The sequence below is a fragment of the Colius striatus genome, chromosome 7, assembly GCF_028858725.1.
Source record: "Colius striatus isolate bColStr4 chromosome 7, bColStr4.1.hap1, whole genome shotgun sequence".
Lineage (NCBI taxonomy): Eukaryota > Metazoa > Chordata > Aves > Coliiformes > Coliidae > Colius > Colius striatus.
In genome coordinates, this window is record NC_084765.1 from 21,960,776 (window position 1) to 21,976,820 (window position 16,045).

General features: G+C 34.0%; 1 protein-coding gene across 1 annotated transcript; it reads left to right on the forward strand.

Moving 5' to 3' along the window:
• Positions 1 to 558: 558 nt before the first annotated feature.
• On the forward strand, positions 559 to 15,395 carry LOC104550673 (aromatase). Its single transcript, XM_010208731.2, has 9 exons — positions 559 to 909; positions 2,549 to 2,699; positions 4,947 to 5,101; positions 6,907 to 7,083; positions 7,772 to 7,886; positions 9,704 to 9,818; positions 10,452 to 10,614; positions 11,968 to 12,209; positions 15,144 to 15,395. The coding sequence occupies exons 1-9, from the start codon at positions 765 to 767 to the stop codon at positions 15,393 to 15,395; spliced, it is 1,515 nt and encodes a 504-aa protein (XP_010207033.2). The 5' UTR covers positions 559 to 764.
• Positions 15,396 to 16,045: the final 650 nt, after the last annotated feature.

Here is a 16,045-nt window from a genome sequence, read left to right on the forward strand (position 1 = left end):
AGTTGTGTTTACTGCTCGAGGAACTATATGGTACCAGACAATCCACGATCCTAACGACATATGCTACATGTTTAAAAGTATTTAGCAGGAAAAAAAAACCCTCAAAACTGTAAAGAAATGCAATACATTATATTACACTCAAAGGTTGTCAATTTAAACAAACAAACAAATGAACAAACAGCATAATACATTGATGCAAAGAAAAACCTGGGGTATACTCTATGTGCATCACAAAAAAACCTATCATAGTTATTCTGGAAATATAAGGTCTCTGGCACTACATGTATGCAGGAAAGAAAAAGTCTAAGTAACAGAGATAAAGGCTTGTGAGTGAACTCATTCAAGGCTTCAAGATGTGCTGAAAGTTTAATTTCTTTTGTTTTGGTTAGAAATTCATGAGGAGTAAACCTCAGTATTGGCCAGCCAAGTCAGTATCAAAGATAAGAGTTCTGTCAGTCAAGGTATCCAAAACTATGCTTCAACCTCAAGGTCAGAAAAGCTTTGTTATTTCCAAGCAAAAAAAAAAAAAAAAGTGTCTGGTGCACATCTGTTTCAACTGGTGATGCAGTTTGTTCTGGCAAGGAGTCCAGGAAGTCACTCTCGTTATATAATGAAGCTACCTCAAGAGACAATTTGCTCATTTACAAGACCTACAAAGGGCTTGAGAGGTACCAACTAAAGTTATATATATCTTCAAGCTTTGAAAAACTCTGCCTCTTTCCCCTTTTGCTCTCTCTAAAGCAAAGCAGAATCTCTTGGAAAAGATGGTACTGGAAACTCTGAATCCAATGCACTACAACATCACCAGCCTAATCCCAGATACGATGCCAGTGGCCACAGTGCCCATACTCATTCTTGTGTGCTTTCTGTTTCTAATATGGAATCATGAAGAAACTTCATCGATACCAGGTAAATTAACTTTAGCTATAGTATCACCTAAAAGCTGTCTGAGTATTTTTTGTTTGCTTGTTTCTCAAATTTAAATGCGAAAGTAATGCTGAATAATGATTCTATGCTGACAAAAGTTTATTGTCGGTTTAAATACTATGGCTTTTAGAAATAACTGATAAAAGAAGTCAGACTCACTTTAATCTCAGGACTTCCATAGTAAGCCTGACTTGGCTATATATAAATATACAGCATTGAGTTTTCTGCTCTATTATGTATATGCTAGAAAGATAATAAATACATTCTGTATACTCTAGTTGTTCATATTTTCATGTGCTTCATAAAGTACTATTTACATGGTTAAAATTTAAAGCTTTCTAAACTGTCTTTAAGAAATAAACTATTATATATTCAGTTTTTTCTCTCCATGTTTGGCACTGAAGACCCTTCCAGAACATCAAATGGCTTCCTTTTTAGAGGGTCCCTTCTGTAATATTTTGGGGGCTTGTGGCAGACATTACTAATTCAGCCTATTTTTCATTAGATGCAATGTAATGACTAACTGCCTGGATGAGAACAGTGTACACATCTCACAAAGGTGTTGGACAGGAATAATCCTAAACCAATGCAATGGTATCTGAATGAAATTCTGAGAAAAGATCCCTACCAAATATCCTTCAATATGCTAAAACTCCTTGAAAGTTAAAGGATAGGGGAAAGCATTCACAGAAGCTTAAGCATTCTATTTGAACACTTGATTGGATCAATAAGAAGATAAAACTAAATTAATATGATTTGAGTTTACAGGGATCTAAGTAGTCTGGGGTCTTGCAATTCATATTCATAAATGATGGAGCCATAAGCAACTTACACATTTTTAAGCAGTATACCAAAGTTTTGTAAGTACTTAATTCACTTTGTTTTATGGAATTAGATTTATATTTTACAGACAAAAGGGGCAAATTTAGCTTTCCTGGAAGAAGGAAACTTCCTTTTAAAAGAAGTAATTAGTGGAATATTCTCTCCTGCTGTCTTCACTTTCTCTTCTTTATTGTCAGAGGGAAATCTATTACTGAGTTACAGTCAAGGGATTTGAGAAGTTTGTTGACTAAATGGTTATTAATCCAACTCTTAACTCCTACTGGAGCATGTTCACATAAGTTCACAGCAGTAAAGATTTTTCCTTTAAATATGTTTTATCACTGCAGTATTAATGACTTGAAAAGAAATAGAATTAATTACATCAAAATGACATTGACTTTTGTAGGTGTTACTATGACACTTCACTCAAAAGGTTTGTTAAAATCACAAAGTAATAAGCCAGATGCATTTTTTTCTGGATCATTTCTTCTTTCTGATATCTAGCCCTTGTCCCTACAAATGTAAGCTATCTCAAAACAGCAGTTTGAAGTCAAACAAGGTAATGAATGTCATTAATTATATGCACATTAGGACTATGGGCTTCCACAGATACTGAGGCATAAACAACATAGATGAAGAAGACAGAAATTCAGAACAAGACTGTGTAAGTGATATATATTAACTGCCCAGAGATCTTGACTGTCATGTTAAGAAGCTCCTTTCAAAAGGGTGAGGCTCAGATGTATATTGTTGTCAGTGAGCACTGATGAGACCAAACTTTTCTCACTCTCTTTCTTAGGGCCAGGATACTGTATGGGAATCGGTCCCCTCATTTCACATGGGAGATTTCTCTGGATGGGAGTAGGTAATGCCTGCAACTACTACAACAAAACATACGGAGAATTTGTGAGAGTTTGGATCAGCGGTGAAGAAACATTTATAATTAGCAAGTAAATCCTTATTTTCTATCCTTAATAATATGAAGAGTTCTTTCATGATAACTTTTTCTTTACAATCTTTTTGCTACTTTTTTCTAAAGTAGAATTTAATTATTATTTTTTAAAATTACCCTAGCAGAGTTCTTTTCCTTTCTGCTGTTCACAGACCTTCTTCTACTCTTTTGTTTCTTTAAAAACCCTGTTATTGAAGTCTACGTGAATTATCTCATTTTCAGTGCAAAGGAAGATTAAGCACTGTGGCTTAATCTTAAAAAAATTGTTTACAGTCTCTATCACTACTGCCTTTAATATTAGGATTACATACTATACAGGAACTTTGACTGCAGTGCAGGATTAAGCAACATTTTAGATTCCCGTGTTCTTAAGTTTCTCCTTAAAATGGGGGTATGCTTGAAGATTAGAATTAAGTCAATTAAGGAAATGTAGGATTATAGAATTATGAATAATTCCACTTCAATTGATACATAGTAGTAAACATAATGCTAAACTGCAGTTTATCATTTTATTAGCTCCAGTGGATGGCTGCTTTCTTCTTCCTGTGCATCTTCTGGATGCTTACAAGTTATGCCATGAAGAAATAGTAGTAGCAAAATCATAGAATCATAGAATGGTAGGGGTTGGAAGGGGCCTTTAGAAATCACCTAGTCCAAGCAAGACTCATGACCTTCTTATTGGAAAATCATATTTTTAAAAGACAACATAGTATAGAAGACTCTTACAGGATTTACCATATGAAGCAAGTTAACTTCATCTCTTGTCTGACTTTACCTCTGTCAAAAGAGATAATCATGACAAGAAAACTATTTGCATTGCTATACTACATAGGTGTAGCAAATATGAACTAATGTATTATAATGTTTTTGATAACATAAAATGCTATAAGCTCTTATTGCTGTCTTCCACTTTCTGTACTACCAATTCATTAGAAACAAATCAGGATTGCTGACAAACAATGTCATAGATGCATCAGACTTCATTAAATATTTTCATAAGGAAAATCTTCTTATACAAGGTTGTACATGAAAATTCTTCCTTAAAACATTACAGTGTGTTTCCATGTTGAATGGAAGTAAAATGAGCCTCCTGTACTCCTAGAGACAGCTGTCACAATTCAATACCATATTTTCACGTTCATGAAAACATATATGATGCTCCTTGACACCCAAAATTCTTTAAGCCTTTAAAGTAATTAGAAAAGAGAGTAGATATACAGAAGCATAGGAAAGAGAGTATATGCTGAGTTTTTTGAAAGGCTGGATCTGTAGACACAGTCTTCACTATTGTTACTCCAATCCCTAATCCATGTTTATTTGTGCCATATAGCATCTCACTGTGAACTTTACCTCTGATCAGGTGAAAACCCAGCACTGCCAAAGTCGATAACAAGAGTCCCATTTAATTTGTCTGACTAAAAAAATAAACTAAGTCCATGCAAGAAGTCTAGGATTTGTCTATAGAATATGCTATATGGGTAAAGAAAATAGTCAAACATTTAATTTCAATTTCTCTTCTGATTTTCTTTTTTGTTGTTATTGTTGGATTTCACTTGACCAGCTTTTCATCATATCACCATTTCTAAAATGCTAGCTCCCTCTAAAGGGAATTATATCTTGAAGCTAGAATGCTGGTCACAACCTGCTTGCTAGGATGTGTAAATATATCTTGTCAACTGTAAAAACAATTATACATATTATGGATTTCCCTAACACATCTCTGGAGCAGTATTTATCCCACATATATCATCATATTATACTGCTGCATATTTAAATGGTGGATATTTATTCATGCTTTCTATATATATCTGGGAATAACAAAATAGCTACAAAAGCATAGCTGTAATTTAACACTCATCATGATGAAATTATCAACTGTAAAATATTTTACGCTTCATCTGAAATATCTGACATTGTTGATGCCTGTCTTCTATATCTACCTGTTTCCATGTATGTACCTTATTCAGACTAAAATCTTTTGGTAACCATTTGCATTTTCACTGAAAAAATATAGTTTTAAATCTGAATAGAATACTTGATTGTTCTAATGTGTGTTCTGAGGGCATTTATCAAGATTTTTAGTTATGTAAAAGGAACAATGTTTAATGTCAAGCATTGTACTTCCTGCTAAATTGAGATTGCATGCCAGCACTTCAGAGCAGTGGCAGAATAAATATTCTGTGCACAATCTATAAGACAGTATTTTTGTTTCAGGCTTCTTTCTCTCTCCTTCTTTCTTTCTCAGATCCTCAAGTGTGTTCCATGTAATGAAACACTGGCATTACGTTTCTCGATTTGGGAGCAAACTTGGATTGCAGTGCATTGGCATGTATGAAAATGGGATCATATTTAATAACAATCCAGCACACTGGAAAGAAATTCGACCCTTTTTCACCAAAGGTAAATCAGTGTTCCGTGAATTCACTGCACCACTGTAGCACACAATCTATCTTTCTGAAATTTTCTTTGTCATATATATACTGAAATTACAGAAATCAGTTTTCTATTTATATATCTATATTCCATAGAATTATTTTATTGCACATGTTCTTTCACATATATCTTGCTTAGTATTTTATTTGAAATGGTCCTGAAGTAGTTTTGCAGAATCTTAATCTTATCCAATTAAACCAAAACTAAATTATGCCCATAATCCATGTTTTAAAATGTTCTTACTCTTCAAGTCTAGCATTTACACTAGCTCAGCTGGCACTTCCATAAATACAGTTGGCTGTTCCTATCACAATGTCTACAGAAATAAAAGACTTTTGTTTCTTATTCTTCCTTAAAAAAAAAATTACAATGCTTAAGTTTCAAAATTAATTCAGAAAGTCTACACAGCAAAACTATTTCTTAATCCTTTTAATATACTAGGAATCAGTGTAGTACCAGAGGGAAAGACTGGAGTAATTAATACTGGTAGGTTGAAATCTAACAGGGAATTACATAAACTCCAGTGTTGGTATTTCACGATTCTGCAATTTTTTTATTTTCCTTCTTTCCATAAATTGAAAATTTTTAGTATTTTAATATTGTTAGAATTAGTGACTTCCACGGATCCTACAACCTTCCTAACAAAACTGCCACACTTGTTCTGCAAGTTCCATGGCTCAGAAAAGTTTCCCTGCAGCTGAGACTGCAGTAGTTTATGACACTAATTTCAGAATCTAAAAATGAAAGTGAAACCTAAAATAAATTAATTATCTCTTGGTTTCAATTTTCTATATTAAATTTGCCAATATGTTTGTGCTCCTACATGACACTTGGACTTTTCCTACGTGATTCTGCTCTTGAAAACTTTTTACTGATGTAGATGGCAGGAAAAAAAATAAAACTTTTCTACTTATTTCTAGAAACACCATTTCTCCCTGTTTACAAAACAGACCTCCTCTCTTCTCAATTACAAACATACGATCCCTCTCAAAATGCATTTGGTAAAATAACATCCTGGAGGCAATTACAGCAATTTTTATATGGAAAAGTAATTTAAAGAGAGTGCTTAGGGCAAGATTTCCAAAGTCATTCAAAAATTATCTGAATCCATTCTGGCTGGAGCCTATCAAAATACCACTGAACAATTTAGTAAGAGAACGGATTGCTGCTTTTGGATTCTTAAAATGCAGTAAATATGCTCTGACACTATCTCCACTGTTCCTAGGCAGACAGACTATTGCCAGGATAGGTTTTGATATGTCCATATTGACATTCAAGGTTGCTGGTATCTTAATGCAAAGCTACTATGCTGTTTAAGAGCAGCCAGCTCTTATGTTTTCAGAAATTCCTGTCACCCTTCCTACAAATCCCCAAACTACTCTCTCTCTGCTCAGTGTCATTACAAGCAAATGAGACAGGCATTCACAGAGTCTTTTACGCAGATGAGGATATGGACACCCTCTCACACACAAAGACGGCACAATGAATGCCAAATATCTTTCCTTGCTGGATATGAACCTACCATAAAATGTGTGTATGACACACGAAGTGGCTGGATGCAAGAGAAGTTTGTGCTTTGAGTTCATTGCCATTTTAACTCAAAATACTCATGTTTTTCTTTCAAAAGATGATACATCAGTAAGCTTCAGAACAATTTTAAACTAGTCGCTCACATATTTTACATTTTATTGACATCATTATTGCCAGTTGATAAGTTAGAAATAAGCTATGAAATAAACCAATTTCTTGATCATTTTGCACATATATTTCAGCTCTGTCTGGTCCTGGCCTTGTGCGCATGATAGCAATTTGTGTTGAATCAACAATTGATCACCTGGACAAAATAGAGGAAGTAACCACTGAAGTAGGAAACATCAATGTGTTGAACCTTATGAGACGGATCATGCTTGACACATCTAACAAGCTTTTCCTCGGGATCCCCTTGGATGGTACTAATACCTTTATTTTTATACCTTATGATGAATCTAAAGTCCAAGAAACACTCACTGAAATCACTCAGTGGTTTTGTTTTAGAAAACATAACAAGAACAGACTCTTATATCACCATATAATTAATTGAAATTGGTTTATGAGTGATTTTAGTTATTAAAAATATATACACTTGTCACACTCAATAAATGTTACCATTTAAACAGATTTTTCTGAGATGAGTTAGCACAATCTCAATATTATATGCATATGAGAATCTGACATCTTTCCACCAAATTAAAGAAATGCCTTGAAAAGTTCACCTTACAATTTACGTCTGTTGTGATTTATTCATCCTCAAAACCATATGACAGAAATAATATTTACCATGATCTCTAAATTATCCCATTTCAAATGCTGCAAGAGGTCAGCTTCTGTTCTCCAGTGGGAGACTGTTTGTCTCTGGTTGACACACCACCACATCCTTATAGCTAGCCACCAGGAGTTTCTGCAGAGATTTACACATTTCATACAATGTGCTACAAATATTTCCTAATGCCATCAGCATTAAAACCATTGTTCATCAAACATTCATGAACTTAGTTAGACCAGGGAATAGGGCCTTATTATTAATTTTTTTGTGCATTTGTGTTATTTGACTACTGAAGTTTATATTTTATGCTGCTTGATGTTAATGTTTCTTTTCAGAACATGCCATTGTACTTAAGATTCAAAACTACTTTGATGCTTGGCAAGCACTTTTATTAAAGCCTGATATCTTCTTTAAGATTTCCTGGCTGTGCAAGAAATATGAAGAGGCAGTGTAAGTATCAACAATTTTACAAATAATTTGCATAAAATTCTTTCTTTTTATGAAGGAGATATTCCTTGATGTTTCCTCTACCTTTTAGAAAATACATTGTGAAACTAGCAAAGGTAGTTGGCTGAAGTCCTCTATCTGCAGAATCAAGGTAGCAACAGAACAAGATTTGCCACTGATGCTACAAAATGGCCCATTTTGGGCAAGTGATTTAAAGCCCTTGTCTATTCAGTTCTAGTTTACTCACCAAGTTAATGCTAGCTCAAACATGAACCTAAATTTAAATCACTGGTTCAATTAAAACAGACAAGAAAAAACACCATACTGGGTAAAGTTCTATTTACCATCTAATCAAAATAGATAGTAGGCTACAGTTCATAAAACTAAGAAAACTCATCTATGACACTGTCTCAGAAGAGTTTCATTCTATTTAGCCATTCCCTCGAGGTATATTTTTGAGTTAAAACTTGGTGCTCAGATTATAACCTGTTTTAACAAGTTTCTTTCAGAAATTAATCTTTGCAAAGAAGATGGCAAAATTCAAATGCCTTGTTTATTTTCATTATGTCATTTGCTGTCTTCTGGCAAAAGAGAATTGGCTATAAGAAGAATGGGCAATCAGTTCATTTTGGATTTGGATTCCATTTAGTGAGAGAAACTATTATTTCTGAAGAATACGTAATAAATTATTTTGATAGTGCTACATAACATAAAGGCTTTAAGGGAAAGACAGAGGTTCATCTGAAGTAATTGATAAGTCATGAATTACCCACTTTAATATTTGCTTACCAGTTTTATTATGACACTGACTAGTGCTTTATCTTGTGATTCTATAACTAACTAATTGTGGTAGCCTAGTTATTATGGGAAGGCCTCTGCAGGCAAATATTGATGTTTCAAAACCATTTCCATTAAAATGGACTTACTAATAAATTACAACAGAAAAAAATTATGAAGATTGCTAGAATTAAAGGAATTCAAAGAACTAACATAAGATATTATAACTTCTGATATGTTTCTGATACAGTTGGCAAAAAGGGTCTTTTATTATTTTTAATACATACAAGGCAAAATAAACAACAATAAATTTACCAGGTCTGAAGTTCAAAGTGCATTTAACCCTACAAATCCATCCAAATTGTCTAGCTCAGAAATATCAAACACCATGGAAACAAACAATAGAAAGTCTGAGGATTTCATTCAAAAACTTTTCAAAATATTTGTTTTAAATAATTATTTTCAAATCTGTAGCTAATTGAAAATCCCAAATAAAACTGTAAACACTGCTGGACTTTGCTTTTTCTCACCACTGAAATACAAGCTGTTGACACAGGATTACTGATTATTTAAATGTGAAATATTTAGATTAATTCTACCTTCAAGATAGTACAATTTTTCTAACACCTATCTACATTTTTCTAACAATTATTCCTCTAAGTTCATTTTATTCATTGATAAAATACAATATAAAAGAGAAGGAAATAAACAAATTATTTGGAAAAGTTAAAAAGTCTTTTAAAATCTATTAATTGGTGGGATATACAGAAGTATTTTCATCCTGTTCAGTCTATCTTATAAAAAGAGAGTAAGATTTCAATCCAAACTAACAAGTAATTATTTAATAAGAACTAATAAGAAAGTACATGTCCCCTTAACATCACTGCTTTTGCAAAAAACATACAACCACTCTTAGGAATACTTAATTTCTGCCACTGTTAGGTGGCTTTATTGCCACATAATCTCTATGTTTCTATCACATCCTAGTGCATGTGAAAAGTCTGCAGACATTTATCAACATGTTGGATTTTATCTGTTTTCAGTAAGGATCTCAAAGGAGCAATGGAAATCTTGATTGAACAGAAACGACAAAAGCTTTCCACTGTTGAAAAGTTGGATGAACACATGGATTTTGCATCCCAGTTGATTTTTGCACAGGTATTGGCAACATACTCAAAATATGGCTAACTTGGATTTTTCTGACATTCTGTCACTTAAGACAGCTTTTACAGCTTAAGCGTCACACATCTATCTGAAAATCATATTATCATAAATGGATAAAAATTAATTGGTTCTAGGGAGTGGTTAACAGTGATTCAATCATTGAATAGTTACATTTTTGGTAAGAGATGCTTGGCTGAAATTTTTTTCCCCATGGCTTAAAGAACACCTTTAAAACTCTTACATCTATCTCTGAATGTGCTCTAGTCTTTCCCTAACTCCTTCATTTTACCTTGAGGTATTGCCTTCTGTTTGCAAAGACTTCAAATGCTGTGTAAATTTTATCTTCTATAACTCTAACAGCTCTCAAAATCTGCGAGGAAAGGCAATAAAGCAATAAGAGTCAGAGCTAAGAACAAATTCTTGCTTTTGTATAACACACCCCCATCAAAATATGTTTTCTCCAAAAGACAAAAAAAACCCCAAACTTTTTAGCATATGAGATAAAAAGTCTCTAAAGATTTTCCCTTTTGTTTAAAGAAGATAAGTCCTACTCTACTGTCATAGGACCATTGTTGGCATCAGAAGTCAGCAATCAACATTTTCCAAAAAAATTCCTCTTTTTTCCAGAACAGAGGGGATCTGACTGCCGAGAATGTGAACCAGTGTGTACTAGAGATGATGATTGCTGCTCCTGATACCCTGTCTGTGACTCTCTTCTTTATGCTAATACTGATTGCAGAGCACCCCACAGTGGAAGAGGAGATGATGAAAGAAATTGAATCTGTTATGGGTAAGCAGGAGCTGCAAAGTCAACGATGTGGGAATATAATTTGCTTCAGCAGTGATCTAATTTCAGTTACTCAAAGGATGAAAATTCCAAGTGTCTTCTTCTAACAGAAGCATTTGCTATAAAAGATATGAATTATCATTATAGGGAAAATATTTTATTCAAGATTAAGTGAAAGGAGATGAGCAATAGGAACAATAAATTAAAACAGGAATCATCAGAATTGGCAATCTATATGTAGTTCTCAGTGACAGCAGTGCAAATCAGCACTGACTTCATAATTTCCATTGAAATTATTTTCCATTAACCTCAAAATAGTAAAAGGAGACACATATCAAATACTTCTAATCACCAATATTTCCCTAAGTTTCAGTATGACTGCAGAAGGGTAAGATTAGAGAAAATTAAAATTATATTCTGCTTTCATCCATTTTGATGTCAAACTTGTTTCCTCTAAAGAGTACTAATTACTAAATATTCAAAGTACAATCAAGACATTCTAAATTTGTATTCTTCTTCTTCTCTAGATTTCATTCAAAGCTTGACATTGTATTAATATAGAAACTCTCACGCACTCTTATTCAAGATTTACTTCTGGTCAGTTAAACACCAGAAACTGTATATAAACATTTGTATAACAGGTCTTTCACTCTTCTACTAGAGTACTTTTAATAGACTTTATTTTGTTGTCCTAATGAAAGTTGGGTACTGACTTATCCTCTCTCTTTCTGGTAGCCCCGATGTGTAAGGCAGTAGAATTTTGTTACCATCTTCTTAAGCAGATGACCAACTATGGTAGCAAAATTGCCTTTTATCCTGAAAACTACCACTGCAGTGGTCAGCTTATAGTTCTTGAACTGCTTATGGTTTGAAAGTCAAAGGCTCCCACTGACGCTATATCATAGCACTGATACTGATGGAATCAAGATAGGAGGACATTATTCAGGGTAACTGAAACAGCCAGGTGAAAATGTAAGGTCCCTAGAAATTTGTCTCCCATCTACAGACTAGTCCTAGATTCTGGATGCTGTCAGCTCTCGGATTTTTTTGTTGAGGCTCATTCTCAGTCATGCAAAAGGGAAGAACTTTCAGAATTTTGTTATTGTCAAGAAAGTAGAAGATTCATAATATATGAAGAAGGCATTGAGAAGATCAGAAATTAATAAACCAGAGTTTATGCTTATGAACAATACACCAGATTTCCCAAATATTTAAGGTTACATAAAACTACTTAGAAGAGTTGGATCCTTCCCACCATTTTAGGAACTGAGATTCTTCAAAAAATGTATTACTTTTTGTACAATGAAGGTATTAAATTCATGAGCAACTTCTTCACTCTGTTTTTTATTCCACAAGGTGATAGAGACATACAGAGCGATGACATGCCAAACCTGAAAATTGTGGAGAACTTTATTTATGAAAGCATGAGATACCAGCCAGTTGTGGACTTGATCATGCGAAAAGCTTTACAAGATGACATAATTGATGGCTATCCTGTAAAAAAGGGGACAAACATTATCCTCAATATTGGACGTATGCATAAGCTTGAATTCTTTCCAAAGCCAAATGAGTTTTCTCTTGAGAATTTTGAAAAAAATGTAAGTTGTTTATCTTATTTCTTATGGGGAAATTCGGTATTATTTATTGACAATGTTGCTTCATCTTATTTTGATCAAGCACTCTGTGACTCTAAGATTGTTTTCCCTTTGTCTAAGTGCCTAGTTAGCTATAGATCCTGCTTATTACTGTTATTATTATTAAAGCTAGGCAGGTATTTTCCCTATCAAAGTGCCTTTTAATTAAAAAATAATTATGATAGCAAACCCAAATTTTTCCCAGATGCCATAATTTTGATTAAAAATCTCTGATTAAATTTGACATACAAATATATTTCCCATTATACCCCCTGACACTGGACATAATAGAGTGGATCTGGGGAGCTAGAGATGTGCAAGCAGTACAACATAGATCTGAGGTCATGTGAAGATTGTCTGGAGAGGTGAAGCAGCACAGTAACTCCTGAGAGACTGAGAATCTAGCACCCATTTTATTTTATTTTTTAAATTTCTATACAAAAATAGACATATTTTGCAGACCAAAACGGGAATTGAGATCCTATATTCTGTGAAAGAAAATAGACTGACTTTATGGCACATTTGGCTCCTTGGTTTTGATTGTTAATGAGTGTAGACGGAAGCAGAAGACACTGGTACACATGAGACAGATAGCACAAAATATGAAATACTAAGGATTAGTTAGCACTCGTGAAGGAATTAGAAAAATCTCTGAAATAAACAGCTGTTGAGGAGTGGAGGGGATAATCAACTTAGTTCTATAAAGGGAATCTTAACTGCAGAATATTAGCTTTACTATCATAAATGCACACATCTTCCTAGTATACAATCTTTGTTTTACATTTTCTAGTGGCATAGAATCATAGAATGGTAGGGGTTGGAAGGGACTTTCAGATATCATCTAGTCCAACTCTCCTGAAGAAGCAGGTCAACCTAGATCAGGTCACATAGGAACATTTCCAGTCAGGTCTTGAAGACCTCCAAGGAAGAAGACTCCACACCCTCCCTGGGCAGCCTGTGCCAGGGCTCCCTCACTTGAACAGTGAAATAGTTTTTTGTTATATTTAAATGGAACTTTTTGTGCTCCAGCTTCATCCCATTACCCCTTGTCCTGGTGCTAGATACAATAGAAAAAAGGGATGCCCCAACCTCCTGAGGTTTGACCTCCTCATGTCAAATATTAAGGTTGAATGAGGCTGAAACTAAAGGTTCAATGGTTTCTACAGCCATCATACTTCTCATTTTGTCTAACTAAAAAAGTTAGGAAATATGTTTATTACCTGGCAATATTTTTTTCTTTTGAGATGTTTATATCTGCACAGATAAGTGCTCACTGACAATAATTTCAGTTTTAAAGCAGTAAACAGATGATCCAGTTTGACACACCAAAAATGGACTTACTACTAAAAACGCCCATAAATATTTAAGAAATAATAATAAATAATTAAGAAAATAAGGAAACAAAAGACGAATGCTCACAGCAGAAACACACCTCTAAATTTTACATTTTTCCTATCAAAATTCTAGGACTATCATTTGTGCCACAAACACAAATAAGCACTAAACAACCTGGTTAAAATTTCTAAAGTACTGTTTGATTATCCATAGAAAACTATACATACAATGTTAAAAACAACAGATCAAGAAAAAAGTCATTGTGGAAAATTCAAGACGAGAGTAAGTGAATAAGTTTGTTGAAGTATTCTGTTCACTGTGAATAGTTTCCATTTTGCCACACACTATTTTTCTTGCTTGTAAGAACATTTTGCTACGAAAAATATTTCCCCTTGACCAAATATTTAACCACACATTTTCTATCTGACTTGATGCATTCTATTTGCCACATAATTATGCCAGCAGGCACAATTTTCACACAGTTCTCTAAGTGAATAGCAATCCACACCATTATTGATAAGATGGCATTGTTGGAATCTAAACATTTTCCCATTGTCCCAAGCTGTCCATTTGCCATTGTGCTGTACTGACAGCTGCTGTACTTGCTCTGTATTATAAACACATGTATTTACCTACCATTTTCCAAGTAGAACAGCTCAGTTGATTTGAAAGAAATTTAAACAGAAATATATTTTTTTCTAGTCTGAAAATGAGAGAAAAAAATGATACTTTTCTCTAGATAATTTAATATCAAGCAACCTTTTCTACTCTATTCTTTGGTCAGAACACATCTAAGGTCTTTTAAAAAAAAAAAAAGAAAGCTACACAGATGAAGAAAAACAATTTATTTCTAGCCAGATTTATGGTTTTTTTACTTATAACAAGTACCTTCGTACCTCATTAGTAGTACTGATTATGCTGTTGGGACTGTTTTGGATAACTGATATATTCACAGCCAATAAAAGGACCAGAAACTGGCCATGCATTCTCCAACAGTTCTGGGATTCCTTCATTTCACATTTTAGTTGCTACTGCAGGAGTCTAAGATTTTATGTGTTATCTCTCTATTATATATCAAATAAAACTTTCAACATCACATTTTATGCCAAATTAATTCTCAAGAACATTAGCTTTTAAACGACAATTGAAGTAGGTGTATGGCTTTATGACTAATATCTTTAAACGAGGCATCAGCATATATCTCAGACATTTATGAGCTTCGTAATAAGCATTTTCTTTAGTGCATATTGAAAAGCAAAAGCTTCACTCCATTCATAGCTTATGATAAAAGCCCTGTAGTTCACAGGATAAATAGACTGAAGTACACGGGGAAAACGTAACTGTTAAACTTTCCATTCTCTTCTATCTTGGCATTTAAAATGGCATACCTTCAGTTGATGCCTCTGTATTTTGTTCTGACTTGGGTGGGAGAGCTATTCAGTGAAAATCCCAAAAGATTCCTTCCAAAACTTTCTGATTTACTACTGATTTCTACCATAACTCTGTCTACTTTCACTACGAAAATTCTGTCTTAAAGTTTATTCCTTGTGTTATTTTGTGCAGGTTCCCTCTCGCTATTTCCAACCATTTGGATTTGGCCCTCGGGGCTGCGTAGGAAAATTTATTGCCATGGTAATGATGAAAGCAATTCTGGTGACTCTTCTGAGACGGTGCAGAGTACAGACAATGAAAGGAAAAGGCCTTAACAGTATCCAGAAAAACAATGACTTATCGATGCACCCAATTGAAAGGCAGCCTTTGCTGGAGATGGTTTTCACACCAAGAAGAACCACCAACAAGAATCAGGGTGACTAAATTGGATCAGCATTACAGTTACGGGGCTTTCTCAGCCACAGCCACCAAGAAACACCCCTCATTCCTAGGTAGAGATACAGAGTAAAACATTTTGTTGCCCTGGAATTACTGGTGTTTCAGATGACAACTTGTTCTGCCTGCATAGCAGAACAGGTTTTAGCCACAGTTTAAAACTGAAAGGCCAAAATTACAAAACAGTCCCATTGCTAAAGCAATGCCACACTACATGCAGGATTCCTGGCTGCTTTTTAAAACTATCCAGTTCAGACAAAGTTATGCCTTGCTTTTCAAACAGTGAGAGTTTAGAGGTTTGAGGGCCAACAAGACAACATGTCTGACTTGTTTAATTCCAAGACCATACATATCCTCCTTCCGCCCATCTCCTCAAAGTATTTAGTTAAAGCAAAAGCTCAAATCATGTTTTTAAAACCATCTGAATGAATAATATTAAAGTTGATTTTAAGACTATGAAACAATTTTAAATATTTAGGACATACAGAAGTTATAAAATATGTTTGTATAAGAGAACAAGAAAACATTTTTCTTTACTGCAGTTTTGCTGTCCTATTAAACGGATACCAAATATTTACATTATCAGATAGATTTTACTGATAGTAGTAATTTTCAGAGTACACGACAGTTGAAGTAAC